Here is a 15,546-nt window from a genome sequence, read left to right as displayed (position 1 = left end):
ACTACCTCCGTCTTGGCCCTCTACTCCCCTAGGAGGTGACCCCTGCCCCAGGGGCTGCAGCTGTTCACTAAGGCTAGGCCCTGCTGCAGCCACAGAGGTGGGCAGAGGAAGAGGAAGGAGCAGCTGCCTCTTGAGGGCTTGGCATGGAGGGCACAGGCTCGCATCCCATGGGCCAGACCTCAGCCTGGGAGGACAGAAACAGTGTCCAGCCTGGATCCCCATGCAGGTGGGTATATACAGTGTATGGGGCAGAGGCTTCTATTAACAAAGACAGGAAGGAGAAATGGACCTTGAGGGATCCTTCTGGGCAGTTATTGCTGACGGCAGGAGCGAGACACTGAATCAGGGGAGACCATTTGAGTGGACAGTCAAGGAACAGACAGGTGCGTTGGAAGGATCCCACGGGTGGATTTAGTGTTGACAAACTGACCACAGCAGTAGCAGTAGCAGTCGCAGTCGCAGGAGCTGTGGTGACTGAGTGTCTGATGAGACCTCCGTTTGCAGCACAATGGTGAGTCAAGGATACTGCAAATGCTCCTATCTCGGGGTCCTTCCAGGGGAGCTCCTGAAGGAGGCTGATGTGAAGCAGATACTTTACACGGGAGACACGTGGGAACACACAAATGTAGTTTAGATGTGTTAAGGAACAGTCGATTCCAGAAGCTTTGTGATGTCTGAGTAGTGCCTATTTCTCAACGGTGGCAATCCAGACAGGACCTGTCCAGCTTCTCTACAGAACAGCCCCAAGGGAGAGTGGAGTCGCAGAGCTTGGCGTGTGACTCCACACATTTTCTTTTTGTCATCTCACAACTGGGCAAACTGAGGCATCAAGAGGTGAAGCCACTTCCCCAAGGCCACACTGCAAGCCTGAAATGTCTCTTCCTGGCCTAATGGGACCGTGGTTCATCCACGTCTCCTATGAACACATATTGAGGTCCCATATGAGCCAGGCACGTTTCTCATCCCTTGGGATGTGTCAGTGGACAAAGCAAAGATCTGATTCTGATATGGGTACAGGGCAGGGAAGTGCTGAGAGGAGAAGGGCGGGGTCCCTGGTGAGGGCTCCACCCTTGGGCCTGTGCCCATGGACCTAGGTGAGGACAGGCATTTCTGTTTTCATGCCCAAACGTTGCATTTTCCAAGACCACCCTGGCCCACCATTTCCCCATCCTGTGCCTATACAAACCCTGAGACCCTAGCCAGCACATAGACAAGCAGCTGGACGTCGAGAGAAACACATTGGTGGAAGAACACACAAGCGGTTGGGTGTCGAGAGAAACACGTTGGTGGAGGGGCATGCTGACAGGCACCAGCAGATGCCGGTGGGGCCATCAACCAGAGTTTGTCTGGGACGGTCAGAGAACTCCGCTGCGGAGCAGCCCACCTCCAGGGGAAAGACCACTTTCCCATTCCATCCCCTTTCTGGCTCCCCATTTGCCTCATTGAGAGCTACCTCCACTCAATAAAACCTTGTACTCATTCTCCAAGCCCATGTGTGATACAATTTTTCCAGTACACCAAGGCAAGAACCCAGGATACAGAAAGCCCTCTGTCCTTGGGATAAGGCAAAGGGTCTAATTGAGCTGATTAACACAAGTTGCCTAGGGAAGGCAAAACTAGAAAAGCACACTGTAACACATGCCCACTGGGAGTTCAGGGGCTGTAAACATTCACCCTTAGACGTTACTGTGGGGTCAGAGCCCCACAACCTGCCCATCTGCCTGCACCCCGTAGAGGTTTGGGCAGTGGGCCATCAAAGATGCGAGCCACACCCTCATTGTACACCCTGCAAGCAGGAAAAGGGAGCTCCTGTCATTTCAATTCCAAAGAGATATTTCCAGATAGTAAGTGTGAAAATTCTGTACCAGGAACAAAGATTTATCTAAATGGATACAAGAGGTGAGGATGACAGTCTTGGATAATGGTTGAGGGTAAGGGCAATTTTACCTGACCATGTAAGAAGCTGCTCAGATTTCCATTATCGAAATTCAATAACTGTATTATGGTCTCGCTTGGAAAGCAATGTTTGGACAGATTTAAAGCAGGGTGAGACGATATAGAAACAGCAGACCACTAAGAGTGACAGTAAACGAGCAGCCACATAATCTCCTGTTGAGCATGTTCTACCTGAGGTTTGGTTGAAGAAGTAGTCTGGGTAACACCAGGAAGAGTAGCCCCAGGAGGGGGAGAGGTCCTTTCCCACCGGGCCCATCCCTAACATCCTAGGTTTCCTCTTGCAGTGAGTGTCAAGGAGAACGTCCCTCTGGGCACTATGGGGGAGGCGGCAAGAGAGAAAACAAACAACCAACAAGCAGATTGCAACAATGGGCAACCATAATTTAAATGAACTCTTCTGCTCTTTCCAAAAAAGAACTGAAGCAGCTGCTAACATTCTCCCCATGTGGTAGGACGGAGGCCCGTCCTAGGGAAAGGACGCCGTTGCTCCCCTCTGCCACTGCTTTTGCTTCTCTCTGCTGCCCTGAGGCCGCCAGCTCTCCTGCTTTCTATGCCTGGTCCTGTGGAGTTTGCAGATGCAAAGGGGTCTCTTCAGGGGTATCCCAACTATCACTTCGTATCTGAATTATGTGATACTTCAAAGCACACAATTAGGAGCCCAGACACTGGTAGCTTGTTCCTGTGTTGGGGTGAGTTTTCTCTAGCATTCTTTCTAGACGGGCTTCACTGAGTAGACCAGGGCCGACTAGACTGCAAGGCTATGCTTGATCCGTTAATACGACTAGCTTGAGAAATAGCATTCAAGCACTCAACATTTCCAATTACCCTGAGCTTTAACATCCTGACGGATTTACTTCCACATGGAACTAGTAACCCTCGTTCCTCCTGCATGGGAAACTCACACACGCGCACACAGACACACACACACTTCTTTAAGTCTAATTTAGTGGTTTCCCCACTTCACAGCACTGGTAACTAGGTACCTTGAAGAACCACAGATGCTTCTCGCTTAACAAACCTGGACTAAACACGGTATGGAAAGAGGAAGTCAGCACAGGAAGCGATGCTCCCAATTTCCATATGGCAAGGCAAGGACCTGCAATCAAGGTCACAGTGATGTCAACACCAACTGGAACGCACGCAGACTCCACTGTCTAGGGAGCAGGGGGTGGGAGGTCAAGTTGCTGCAGCAGTTGACAATGTTCTGTCCTTGGCCAAACTCTAGCCAGGTTCCTCTGAGCCCGCTTCACCACAAGGCCTCACCTGGGCTTATAAAGTCCTGAACAAACACCAACATGGTTTCTAACAGCTCAAGGCTACATCCCTAAGATAACCCCAGCCCCTTTTAAAGGGCCTGTCTGAGAAATCTCAAGGCTTCCCAAAGCATTTCCTGTTTGTTCTGGCTGACACCTGAAGATAGGACCCCTGTCTCCCAGTCTCTGTGGGAAGGTGGGAGCCTCACTTCTATGATCGCCAGTTGGCAAACTGAGAGATTTCACAAGAACCAACCTTTCTTCATGCTTTTTGCAGGTTTTCACCTCCCCAACTCTCCTGGGCCCTGGTTCTGCCCCTCCCCGCTCTTCTATTCTCCCTGTAAAATGCCTGTAAAATGTCTGTGCTGATCGAAGAGGAGTTCACTTCAGGCCACAGTGTTTTCCCTATTGCAGCAGGGATCACTGACTAAAATCTCTCCCGACCACTTTATCCAGTATTTGGCTTCGTTTTTCTCTGACACAACTCAGCAAGGGGCCTCCATTTCCTTCGGACAGGAAGATCACTTTTGCCCACAACGGTGCCATGCTACATACTACCTCAGCCAGCCATGGGGTTTATTTCCTAAACGATGTGGGCGTGTCTGTATTTGGTGTGTCATTCCAGACACAGAGGGAGCCCCTGGTGAGTGGGCTGTGCTCTTGTCATGGAGCTCAGCAAGGCTGAAGGCCTGTCAGGGTGGGAAAGGTCAGCAGCCAGCTCTCCTGCAGTGGCCCACAGGGTTGGCTCAGGGACAGCTGAGGGCCGTGGAGCATCATCATGGGTGTGCATCAATTCCACAGGCCCTGGCTGATACCGGGAAAAGTCCCCGAGAGGGTGTCCCACACCTCAGTGTGCTGCATCTTAAGCACTTAATTTCTTGTGTAAATTCTGACTGCATCTCTCTCGATAGCAGGTCTTGGGAAGTGGTGGTTCAGGAACCATGACTGAGGCAGGGCTGGTGGCTTTATAAGGTGACAGGTCCCCGATCACATCAGGGGCAGGTGTGCTGGGAGGACAAGATCTTCCCAAGAAGGTGTCCTCCTTACTGTGATTGCAAGAAGGGTCCTGGCTCTTCAAATGTTGGTAAGTGACCTCCTTCTCTTTACTGAGAGAGAGACCAGGGGTAACACCTCCAAAAAGAGACAGTGCCTCCCACCTTCCTGTACTTTATTGCCTCGGGGAGAGTACCCAGCTTCATGCTTTTGAGGCATAGTTCAGCAAACCTGGGATCAATTTGCCAGCTATTGTGGATCTTTATCATCAAAATGTATTAGATTATCTTGTATTAAGTCTTCGAGTGCCTTGGGCTATTTGAAAGATCTAGTTGGAGCTAGAATTTAATTCTGTAAATATGTGATCTCAGGTGCATTTTAATAGAGGCAGGAGGCAGAGAAATCCTAGGCAGACAGGGGCAAGTCCCCACGAAACCCCAACTTCAAGCCAAAAGCAGCCCAAAACCCACAGACCAGAGGGAGAACTTCCATTCCTGTTTGCCTACTCTCTTCCAATTGGTTCTTTCTCAATAATGCCTTTTAAGCAATCGAATGTTGCCCTTTCCAATAGTACATATGGCCTGGCCTGCCCCCATCCTGTGCCTCTAAAGACCCCAGGCTCAGTTGGTAGAGGGGAGATGGCCTAACTTGGGGGAGGAGACCTGCTGACTTTGGGAGAAGACGACCTGCCATTTTCATACCCTGTCCAGCTCCCCTCCCTGCTGAGAGCTATTTTCATTGCTTGATAAAATTATCTGCCCTCACCATCCTTCAGTAGTCAAGCATGACCTCATTCTTCTTGGATGCTGGACAAGAGCTTGGGGCCCACTGAGTATGGGTACCAGAAAGGCTGGCCCTTTGCCCCTGCTGGTGGAGGGCAGCTGCCCCACACTACAGTGTCAGGGCTGACTGAGCGGCTAACACACCTCTGTCCATTGGGCTGTGGATGATGGAACTAAAAAAGCTAATTAGCACATTAACACCCGCTCTGGGGATCTGGGGTCACGGGCACCCTTGCCTGGGTACCACTGTGTTCCTCTCCAGGCAACACGCCTGGTCTGGCTGCGGGCTTTACCCGGAGCTTGCTCCTGTGTCTTCAGAGCGACGAGCTGGATCCTGTACTCACTTTCTCACATGCTCCCTCCCACAAGGGGTTGAGTGCAGGAGGCCAAGTAGACAAGGCGCCCCTGCTGGGAGTCCAGCAAAGAGCCTGAGAAAAATCTTGCATCAGTTTTCACAACTTTCTGTGACGTGTCCCACATAAAGATGAAGAAAGTGAAGAACAACGGGATGAAGGCCTTGCCCAGACGTGATAGCTCCTGACAGTGCAGTAGGACCATGGCTGCCTCAAGGGGGTCCTTCCCCACGTCCTGCCTTAGAGAACCCAAGCTTGGGTTTAGGAACTCCTAGGGGCAGTAGCAGTGAGGGTAGAGTAGGGTGACAAGAACCCTGACTTTCTGTGGCTCCAGCCCTCACAATTGTATGTTTGCAAGGCACTGAGGAATCCAGGGTCCATTCCCCACTGGCAGGCCTTTTGATGCGTTCTTCCAGCAAGTTTCATTCGGCAAGAAAAGCACACACTAGCGGACAGGACAGCAGGCTAAGAGAGAATGCATCATTATCACCATAGCGTGTTATCACTCCTGCCAGCCTGCAACCAATGAAAGCAAAAATATAACAAATAGGACGCCATTCTAAGAATGTCCACTTGCAGTCACGAGAATTTCCAGACCACTTCCCAAGTAAACATACTCTCTAGGTCCCTTGTCCAGGAAGCTCTTGTCCCCTTTGCTTCTCCACTGTTATGAGTGACATGATGGCCATCAGCACTTCTCTGTCTACATCAGGAGCTATAAGACTCGCTGAGCACATCTGCAACCTGGGAAACCTGCTTTGATGAACACGACGCTTCTTACCTGGGAGGACAGGCGGATACTTTGCAAGGCACCAGCCCCGTGACAGGTCGAGTCTTGGGATTGCAGAAAGATGTATTTACTTGAAACTTCAGGTCTCTGTAGCAGCCCTCTCTCACAGTCATCTGTCCTGTAGAGAAGGATGAAAAGTAGAATAAAGACTCACATGCATGCCCCACAGTAAAAGGTAGATGGTGAGCTAATAAAATCTCTTTCAAAAAATCTTAGCCACACTGGTATATCTTTGTGTTAATGACCAACTGGCCAACTATTAATATCCACTTCTCTGACCTGTCTTCATAAGTTGTAATTAGTGAGTTTCATTCATTTTCAGATGTATATATTTTCCCTCCATATTTTTATTTTAACGTCTTTAAAGTCAACATTCGTTTTGCGATTGATGTCATCATACATTTGCTGAAATGTACCTGCTTCTTTTCTACTCTTTCCATAGCTGAAAACACCATTGGATTTTCAGCAGAAACACCAATATTAAATATGCCTGTTCCACTTTTCCATTTGAGATGACAACAAGAAACAGTAATAAATCAGCAGGAAACACAGACAACAAAACAACAAGCAGTTTGTCACCAGAGAATTCAGAGAGCTAAATCTGAAAGGTTAACTTTAACAATCATGACTTAGGTGTTGCATAGAAGGAAGTCGATGGAAATGCAAGTTTGTTTGATTCTCAGCCTCTATCTATTTAAGACTTTGTGAACATTCCTATATTTGTTCAATATTTCAATTAATTAAATTTATCCCAAAGGGACTTTAACTTAAGTGAGGTACCAGGAATAGTCAATTCATTGAGACAGAAAGTAGAATGATGGTTACCAGGATCTCGGAGGAGGGAGAATTGGGAGCTAATGTCTAATAGTCACAGAGTTTCCATTTGAGAAGATGAAAAAATTCTGGAAATGATGCTGGTGATGGTTGTACATCAATGTGAATGTACTTAATAGTACTAAAATGTACATTCAAAAATGGTGAAAATAGCAAATTTTACATATATTTTGCCACAATAAAAAAGAGATACTTTAGGAAGCTGAGCCGGGTGGATCACAGGGTCAGGGGATCGAGGCCATCCTGACCAACATGGCGAAACTCCATCTCTACTAAAAATACAAAAATTAGCTGGGCGTGGTGGCATGTGCCTATATTCCCGGCTACTCAGGGGTTTGAGGTAGGAGAATCGCTGGAACCAGGGAGTTGGAGGTTTCAGTGAGCCGAGATCGTGCCACTCACTGTACTCCAGCCTGGCGGCAGAGCAAGACTCCAACAAAAAAAAAAAAAAAAATTACAGCTAAAAGACACTTTGAGGAATGATATTAAAGAGTGAATGCAGGACCAGGCATGGTGGCTCACACCTGCAATCCCAGCACTTTGACAGCCTTAGGCACGTGAATCGCTTGAGTCCAGGAGTTTGAGACCAGCCTGGGCAATATGGTGAAACCCCATCTCTACAAAAAGTACGAAGATTAGCCAGGCATGGTGGCATGCGCCTGTAGTCCCAGGTACTCAGGAGGCTGAGGGGAGGATCACGTGAGCCTGGAAGGCAGAAGCTACAGTGAGCCGAAATGGCGCTTCACTGCACTCCAGCCTGGATGATAGAGGGAAACTCTGCCTCAAAAGAGTTAATGCAGTAGGGGAAAAAATAAATAGAATCAAACTAGTGTTGATTTAAAATTAACACAAAATATTTGGGAGGCCAAGGCGGGCGGATCACAAGGTCAGGAGATTGAGACCATCCTGGTTAACACGGTGAAACCCCATCTCTACTAAAAAATACAAAAAATTAGCCGGGCATGGTGGTGGGCGCCTGTAGTCCCAGCTACTTGGGAGGCTGAGGCAGGAGAATGGCCTGAACCCAGGAGGCGGAGCTTGCAGTGAGCTGAGATCATGCCACTGCATTCCAGCCTGGGCGACAGAGCGAGACTCCGTCTCAAAAAAAATAAATAAATAAAAACAAATAAATAAATAAACAAAATAAACACAAAATACATTCAGAACTAAAAGTGATTTTATCACTGCCTTTGGAAATACAGATGAAGGAATCCTGCAGATTGGGCAGAACACCTGTTCTCACTCCTCTGCAGCCCAAGCCGTGTACAACTCAGATGGACTCAGACAACTCAGAGTTTGCTTATAAGGAAATACAACAAAGAGATTGTCTCCGAGGAGGAAAGGAGCAGACTGTAGACACCAGGCATGAAAATCTCTCATGCCAGTTCCACAGAAGTCAAACCCCTCCTGACTTAAAGAGAATTGAAAGTCTCTAAAATATACATTGAAAACAAGTTTGACATTTTGGCGTTGCTTAGTCAAAAGGAGTGGGGCCATTCAGAAGAGAAAGTCACACTCCACACATTATCAGTTTTCTCAAGTGTAAAGAGGAGGGCAGCTCTCCTAAGTTGTAAAGCAGGAGCCACTGTAGGAGCTCATGGCTCTAAGCCCCAAACCACCCATTTTTTGGGGTTTAGCCCTTTGAGCATTGATAAAGCAGAAAGAGAAGTTACATAGGACCCTCCTAGTTTTGTAAAACCAGTCATCTCTCTGCTAACTTGGCAGAATTATATATTTAACCCAGGTAAGTGCATGATGCCCCCTTAAGGTGAATTTTGCAATTATTTCTCTGATTTTAGTGATCTTTGATCAGGAATAGGTTATTTAAAAATGACTTTGATACATACTCTAAAAATGTAAGAAAATTATTTTAACATATTGAGCCTCTTGAAGAAGAATATTTCTATGAAAGAACAAGATTTAAACTGCTACAGACTAAAAGCAAGAGGACTAAGGAGGCATCCATTGAAGATGGACCTAAATCCCTTGGGGCAACAGAAAGACAATACAAGTAAATATTTCTAGTACTCTGGTAAGTTTGCAGTTTCAACATCTGTTCTAAAAGATCAATTTAGGAAAATCAAAGATGGATTTGGGATTGGCCTTTGAGTGTCCAACATCCCCCCAGACAGGTGTAGTGGAGGTGGGGGGAGGGAGCTGCTCAGGGCAGCCTTTGAAAGGGGACAACACTGTGGGGCGAGAGTAATGCTAAAAGAAAAGAAAAACTCAGGATTCCAATTTACTACGCCAAAAGGAAAAATCAAGCTGAAAACTGAGTCATGCAAAAAGCTGCCTTTCCTTTTGTTCCTAAAAAGAAAGTTGCAGATACAAGGTTAAACACCCCCACTGGTAGCTACCGCATGTTCACCTTATCTGGTGTACAGTGCCGATTTACTGAGTGAGATGAACACTCAGTTGACGATTCCCTGCCTGCTCCTTTTCCCTTGCGACCTGTTGATTCAGTAGTGGGACCATAACCTTACTCTTTCCCCTCCAGTCCACTTCTCCCCTTTAAATATTGAAGCTCTCAAAATAAATCATCTTTGGAGAAAGGCACAAACCACAGACTGTGTTTCTGGGATTCTGTCTTCCTTTCTTCCGGCCTATCCTTAACCTCGGCAAAATAAACTTCTAACTTGACTGAGATCTGTCTCAGATACTTTTTACAGTAAACAGGGTGGATTTCTAGAATTCTGATGCTCAGCTGCCTGAACCTCGATTCAACAGATGTGTCCTTGTGTTGGAGACGAGAGTAGAAGTGGAATCTGCAGAAGCCTGAGTGGTCACAGGATCCCGCTCCATCCGTGATGCTGGACAAGGCTCGGTTGCAGCTCAGGTGGGACTCAGCGGGTCAGAGACATGCGCAGGTGTGTACAGGATTCACAGAGGTTGTGCACGATGACCCAAATCGCTGCACAGTGGAAAGGAGGTGATGTCCCAGAAACATATCACTGTCAGTGTCCCTGAGATAGTAGTGGACCAGCTCTGTGAGCCAACACGTCACACTCAACACAGACACAGGTACCGAGGGGTGGGCAATGATGTGCCCCAAATGCCTCATAGTCAAGGCCTCACAACCGCTCCCGCCCTCAGGAGGGAAAGCAGCACTCTGTTCTGGATCAGCTTCTGTTTTCCAGCAAATGAATGTCCTTTTAAAAATGGCATTTCCTTTTAAAAATATACATACACATGCACACATTCCTGCCACTCTCAGACTAAAAGCCCATTTTTTTTCTGTGTTTAAGCTCTGGACTTCCCAGCCTTGCCCTTCTAGCCCTGTGATGCTGTGACCCTGCCCTGCAAGCTCTTCTATGGTCCTCTGACTCCCCAGGGCCGTCTACCTGCTGTTCTCTCCACTGGGGTGCTGTGCTCTACCGCCATGCCTCTGGGCTTCCCCGGCAGGTTTCTTCTTATCCCTTTCAATCAGACTCAAATACTCGCTTCTTTAAATTCTTTGGCTCACTGGTTCGCAAGCTTGAGTGGGTATCAGAGCACCCTGGAAGGGCTCATTCATTAAAACAAGGAGTGCCAGGCTCTGCTTCTAGATTTCAGCTGCAGCAGGTCTGTGGTTGGGTCTTAGAATTTGCATCTCTAACAAAGGCTCAATTGCTACTGCTGATGCTGGACCAAGGACTACACTTTGAGAAGTATAAGTCTGCTCTGGGCAAACTTAGAAGCCATCATTGATTTCTATTTCAGTTTACCCCAGTGGGATTAGCACACACAGCTCCTAAGACCCCTGGGATCTCTGGAATACGGAACTTTCAGTCCTCACTCCCTGACCTCACCAACATCCAGAGAGGGCAAAGAGGCTTGAGACCTGGCTAATCACTGATGGCTGACGATTTAATCAATCATTCTGATGTCATTCAACCTCTTTAATAATGGAGTTCAGAGAGATTGGTAGTTGGTAAACACATCCACATGGTGGGGAGTAGCACATCCCAACTCCATGGGGTCAAAAGCCCCTGTGCTCGGGACCCTTCGAGACCTCAAGACCTATGTAACTCTTCGTCATTTGTAACCTTTGTAGCAAACCCATGATCGTAAATCAAGTGGCTTCTTGAGTTTTATGAGCCATTTTAGCTGATTAGCAAACCTGAAAGGGAAAGTTTAGCAGATTAGCAAACCTGAAGGGGAAAGCCTGTGGGAACCCCTGACTTTGTAGGCAAGTTGTGGGTACCCATGAGACCCAAGACTGGAAACTGGCATCTGAGAGGAGGACAGTCTTGGGGAATTGAGCTCTTACCCCTCTGGGGTCTGAGGCTAATTCCAGGTAGTCAGTATCAGAATTGAACTGAATTGTAGGACACCCAGCTAGTAGCATCTACAGAATTGGAGAACTGGTTGTTAGTGTGGAAAAACCCCACTGATTTGGTGTCAGAAGTGCTGTGAATAAAAACAGTTCATGTCCAGTTAGCTCAGCTTTATGCACATTTGCCCTGAAAAAGGGTAGCAGTAACATCTTTTCCTTTCAAAGCATCCCAGTTGTTTGCATTACGTTGTAGTTTGCATTACGTTGCAGTTTGCATTACATCATTACATCCCTGTTTGCATTCCAGTAATGCATTACATGGTGACTCTAATTATAAGGTTCTGTTAACATTTGTGTGTCATCTGTTGGAACAGATTTCTCGGGGCAGAGTGCATGTGTCAGTCATTGTTATAATTTCAGTAGCAAGCATGGATTAGTTTGTCACTTCACTTAGTAAGTAGTTTTTGAGCCACTGGGTAATTCTGTTATATTCATTAACTTCTAAGCTTGGACAAGTTACTAGTGGATTAACTAATACTTATTCCCCCAAACATCATCAAAATGGGGTATATTCTTTTCTTTATATATTACTTAAGGGCAAACTGGGGCACAATTTCGATGACTGACTCATGTATCAATGCTGAGATGCAATTTGAAGATGTTTAATGAACCCACTTTCCACTCGCTAACTAGGGCTGAGAGACTATTAAATTAGAAGAAGAAACAAATGTTTGTTTTAAAATGTTCTGCAGAAAATCTTACAGACTTCCTTAAGTGTAATAGTTATGATGATCCAATTTAAATAAGGAACATACGAATAATGATACTATTTTTCTAAAACTGTTAGAGGTCTAATGAATACAGGTGAAAATTAATCTGTTCCTCTACGTACACTTACTTTTCAAGTTTAAAGTCCATTTTTTAATTCTTAACCAAACTCTTATGGCTTTTAAGGAGGTGTGATTCTATAAATAATGGCATCAGTTTGGTTTCCTGTTTTGAAATTAAAAACATGTGAAATTCAAACCTTTTGTTCAAGTCTGAATAAAGAATCATGCCTTTATGATCATTGATGATTCTATGCAAGGTACAGTCTCTTAACAAAGCAAATAAGGAATCTGTTTTGCTTTGAAATAGAAACAGAAGTTGACTTTATTCATGGCCTTAGATTTTTTTCTTATTGGAGACATTTGTTTGGCTTCACTCTTGAACTGCCTCAGTGTGGGCAAAGTCCCAGGTCCAAGTCCCAGAACTTTTACCTGTTAATTGGATAACAGGGAAGTCTGGATCTAGTAAGTCATGTGATAATTTAGTAACAATGTAGTAAAAAAATTTAAAACTCAATGAAAAACACTGTGTTTGTCCAATGTATGTGCAAGTTTTGCCTCAGCCAGTTATTTTTTAGCTGTGACTTTAGAAACCTTTTGTTTTCCTTAATGAGACTTTACTAGCATTTTAAGCAACAACATTCCTTGTTATGTAGCACAGCAGTGCATATTGCAAGACTTTTAGCAACCCTGGATCCTGCCCACTAAATGTCAGTAGCATCCCTCTCCCAATTATCATGACAACTAAAATCTGTCACGGGTTTCCAAATGCTCCTTATGAGGGAGAGTAGAATCTTCAGTTGAGAACACCAATGGATGACAAGCACATAAGGTAAGTATATAATTAGGAAATAAAAGAGGAATGTAAAGTGTTCCTTTGCAAGTTTTAGCAATTAATAGAAATAGAGCAAAAGGAAGAGCAGGTAGCAGGTTCCAAAAAAACTTACTTAAGAAAATAATGATGAAAATGCTACAAAAGATAATCCATGGAATGTAGCTAAAGCAGTATTCAGAGGACAATTCATGGCCTTAAATACTTATGTCAATATATGAATAAGAATAAAAATAAGTGAATCAAATATTTTTAATTAGGATGTTAGAAATAAAGGATAGCCCAAGAAAGCAGAAAGAGGGATCTGATATAGAAACAAAAGTCAATATATTAGAAACAGAAGTCAATATGTTGAACATAATAACATACAACTTTGCATACCTTCTTCTTTCGCACTCTCCTCTGTATCACAGGTTCTAAAAATCAGGAGTACATTTTCTAACTCTCTTATCTGTGAAGCTTTCAGTTAGATCCCACCAATCAGAGGCACTAGCATGAGATCTGGAAGGTGAAAGAGAGTGAGAAGCCACATGCTCCCATCTTTGGAAGCAGTGGATGTAAGGATGGGCTTTGGCAGATGCAAAGGTCTGTGGCCATCTTCAAGCCTTCCCTGGGAATCACTTGCTCCAGTGCTGGATTATCTGTAATCATCCCCATTGATCTCTAAAAGTTTCTGCAACTTTCTGGCTTTTCAAAATCCAGAGTAACTCTGAGAGCTACAGATGTCTGGCCTTTACTCCTTTAATCTTTCTATTTTGTAAACAACCAATCCTCTGTATTAATTAACTTCTTGCTTGAAATACCTAGAAAGGTTTCTATTTTCTTGGTGAAACTGTCACTGATTCATTGACTTCATGAAGAAAATAAGCAGTAAGCACTAATATGCAAGATAAGAAATGAGAATAAGAAAATATTTACATGTAGAAGAAATGAAAATAATCTAATGGGATACTACTTCCAAATATATAAAATTTAAATTTAAATTATACATTTAAAAAGAAGGTTTTCTTAATTAGAAAAACTAACTCCAGAAGGGATAAACAATCTAAGTAGTCCAATTACCACACATAATAATATAAAAGCTTACCAAAGATCTAACTCCTTCAAAGAGCAACTGATTCAGCTGCTTCAAATATATTTTACCAAATGCTAGGAGATAGTTAATACCAAAGCTATTAAATTGTTCCAGAGCATAAAAAATATGAAAGATTTCTAGCATTTATAGAAATGAATGTAGTATATTTTAGCACACAAAAGAAAACTACAGCTCAATAATATTTAGAAATATTAATGTGAAAAATACCAAATAAATTAAGAGAAGGCAAGATCAAATAGCATATTAGAAAGAACTAAATCACCAGATAATGATTCACGGCAGGAATGTAAGGATGGTTCAATGTCAAGAAAATATGTTAATATATTTCAACATTTAATGAATTAAAGGACAAACATAAACTCCATAAATGTAATAAAGTTCAGCATTTCATAAATTTACCCTCTATTTTTGATAAAAATATTAATGAAACAGACAACAGATGGATATTTACTCACATCACTGTATCTGAATATTTGTATGAATTTGTGTGTTTATGTGTGTATATCTGTACCTACGTATATAAATGTAGGTACTTGCATGTTCATTTAAACCTAGAAGCTAGCATTATGGGAAACACTAGAAATATTACCATTAAAGTCAGAAATAAAAAAAATTAACTATTATTAGTTAAAATTATTTTGGAGATGCTGGCTGACACAATTTGACAAAATAAAAAGAATATAAGGAGTATGAAAGTTATGACAAGGGGAAAGCTTACGTGGTATGATTATGTATCTAGGAAGTTCAAGAGAATAGGTGTTAAGATGGATCTGATAACTGATTATTGGAAGTGGGGAAAAGAAAGGACTAGAAACAGGGAAAGCGAGATGAATAATCAGAGATTCTTGGGTAACTTGAAAAAAATCAAACCTGACTGTAAAAAGTCCAGAGAAGTATCTGAGGTAACTGGGAAACTGACCCCTGTTGCCAAGAAGGTGTGAATTCGCTACAATGGGGCAAACCAAGCAAAGGTGCCCTTCAGGCCACCGTAGGTGTAGGACTGACAAAACAGAGATAGAGGCAGAGATTCATGCAAAAAGACACAAGCCCCTTCCTGGGTAGTGATGGTGGGGAAAAGCATTCGATAAGCCATCACTCTAAGGGAGAATACAAAGAAAGAAGGGCCCTGATCTTGTTAGACATCTGCATTCATGGAAATAAATAGGTCTTGGAAATCCAGAGGAAAGAAGTTTCAAGGGAGCAGTGGCCAGCTGTCGAAGGCTGCAGGGAGGCCAGCGAGGAAGTGCTGAGGAAGAGCCTATGGATGTGGTGACCAGGTGGGGTCTGGATTGGATGATCTTCGAAGATGATGTGGATTGCAGAGATGAAACTGAGGCACTGGGGATGAGTTGGTGGTCACTTGGTGAGAACGCAAGCAGGAAGTACAGATTGCACTGATGAAAACCTTGTGAGAGGAAAATAAATCTTGGGACTTCAAAATTACTAAGCTAAAGGGAAAAGTCAAGCTGGGAACTGCTTAGGGCAAACCTGCCTCCCCTTCCATTAAAGTCATCCCTCTGAGGCTCACCTCAGACAAACGCATATCTGATTGCTTCCTCACCCCTATTGTTTATG

The 15,546-nt window shown here is 44.4% G+C and overlaps 1 protein-coding gene across 1 annotated transcript in view; it reads right to left on the bottom strand.

The window, feature by feature from the left end:
- The window catches only part of ADAMTS16 (ADAM metallopeptidase with thrombospondin type 1 motif 16), a 179,936-nt gene that overhangs the window by 50,162 nt on the left and 114,228 nt on the right, over positions 1–15,546 (bottom strand). The window contains exon 18 of the mRNA XM_031666079.1: positions 6,119–6,245. Within this exon, the coding sequence (XP_031521939.1) occupies positions 6,119–6,245 (127 nt within the window). The remainder of the gene's footprint in view (positions 1–6,118; positions 6,246–15,546) is intronic.

Source organism: Papio anubis, chromosome 5 (genome assembly GCF_008728515.1).
Source record: "Papio anubis isolate 15944 chromosome 5, Panubis1.0, whole genome shotgun sequence".
Taxonomy (NCBI): Eukaryota; Metazoa; Chordata; class Mammalia; order Primates; family Cercopithecidae; genus Papio; species Papio anubis.
The sequence above is the reverse complement of the archived record's forward strand: the minus strand, read 5'-3'. Positions and strand labels throughout refer to the sequence as shown.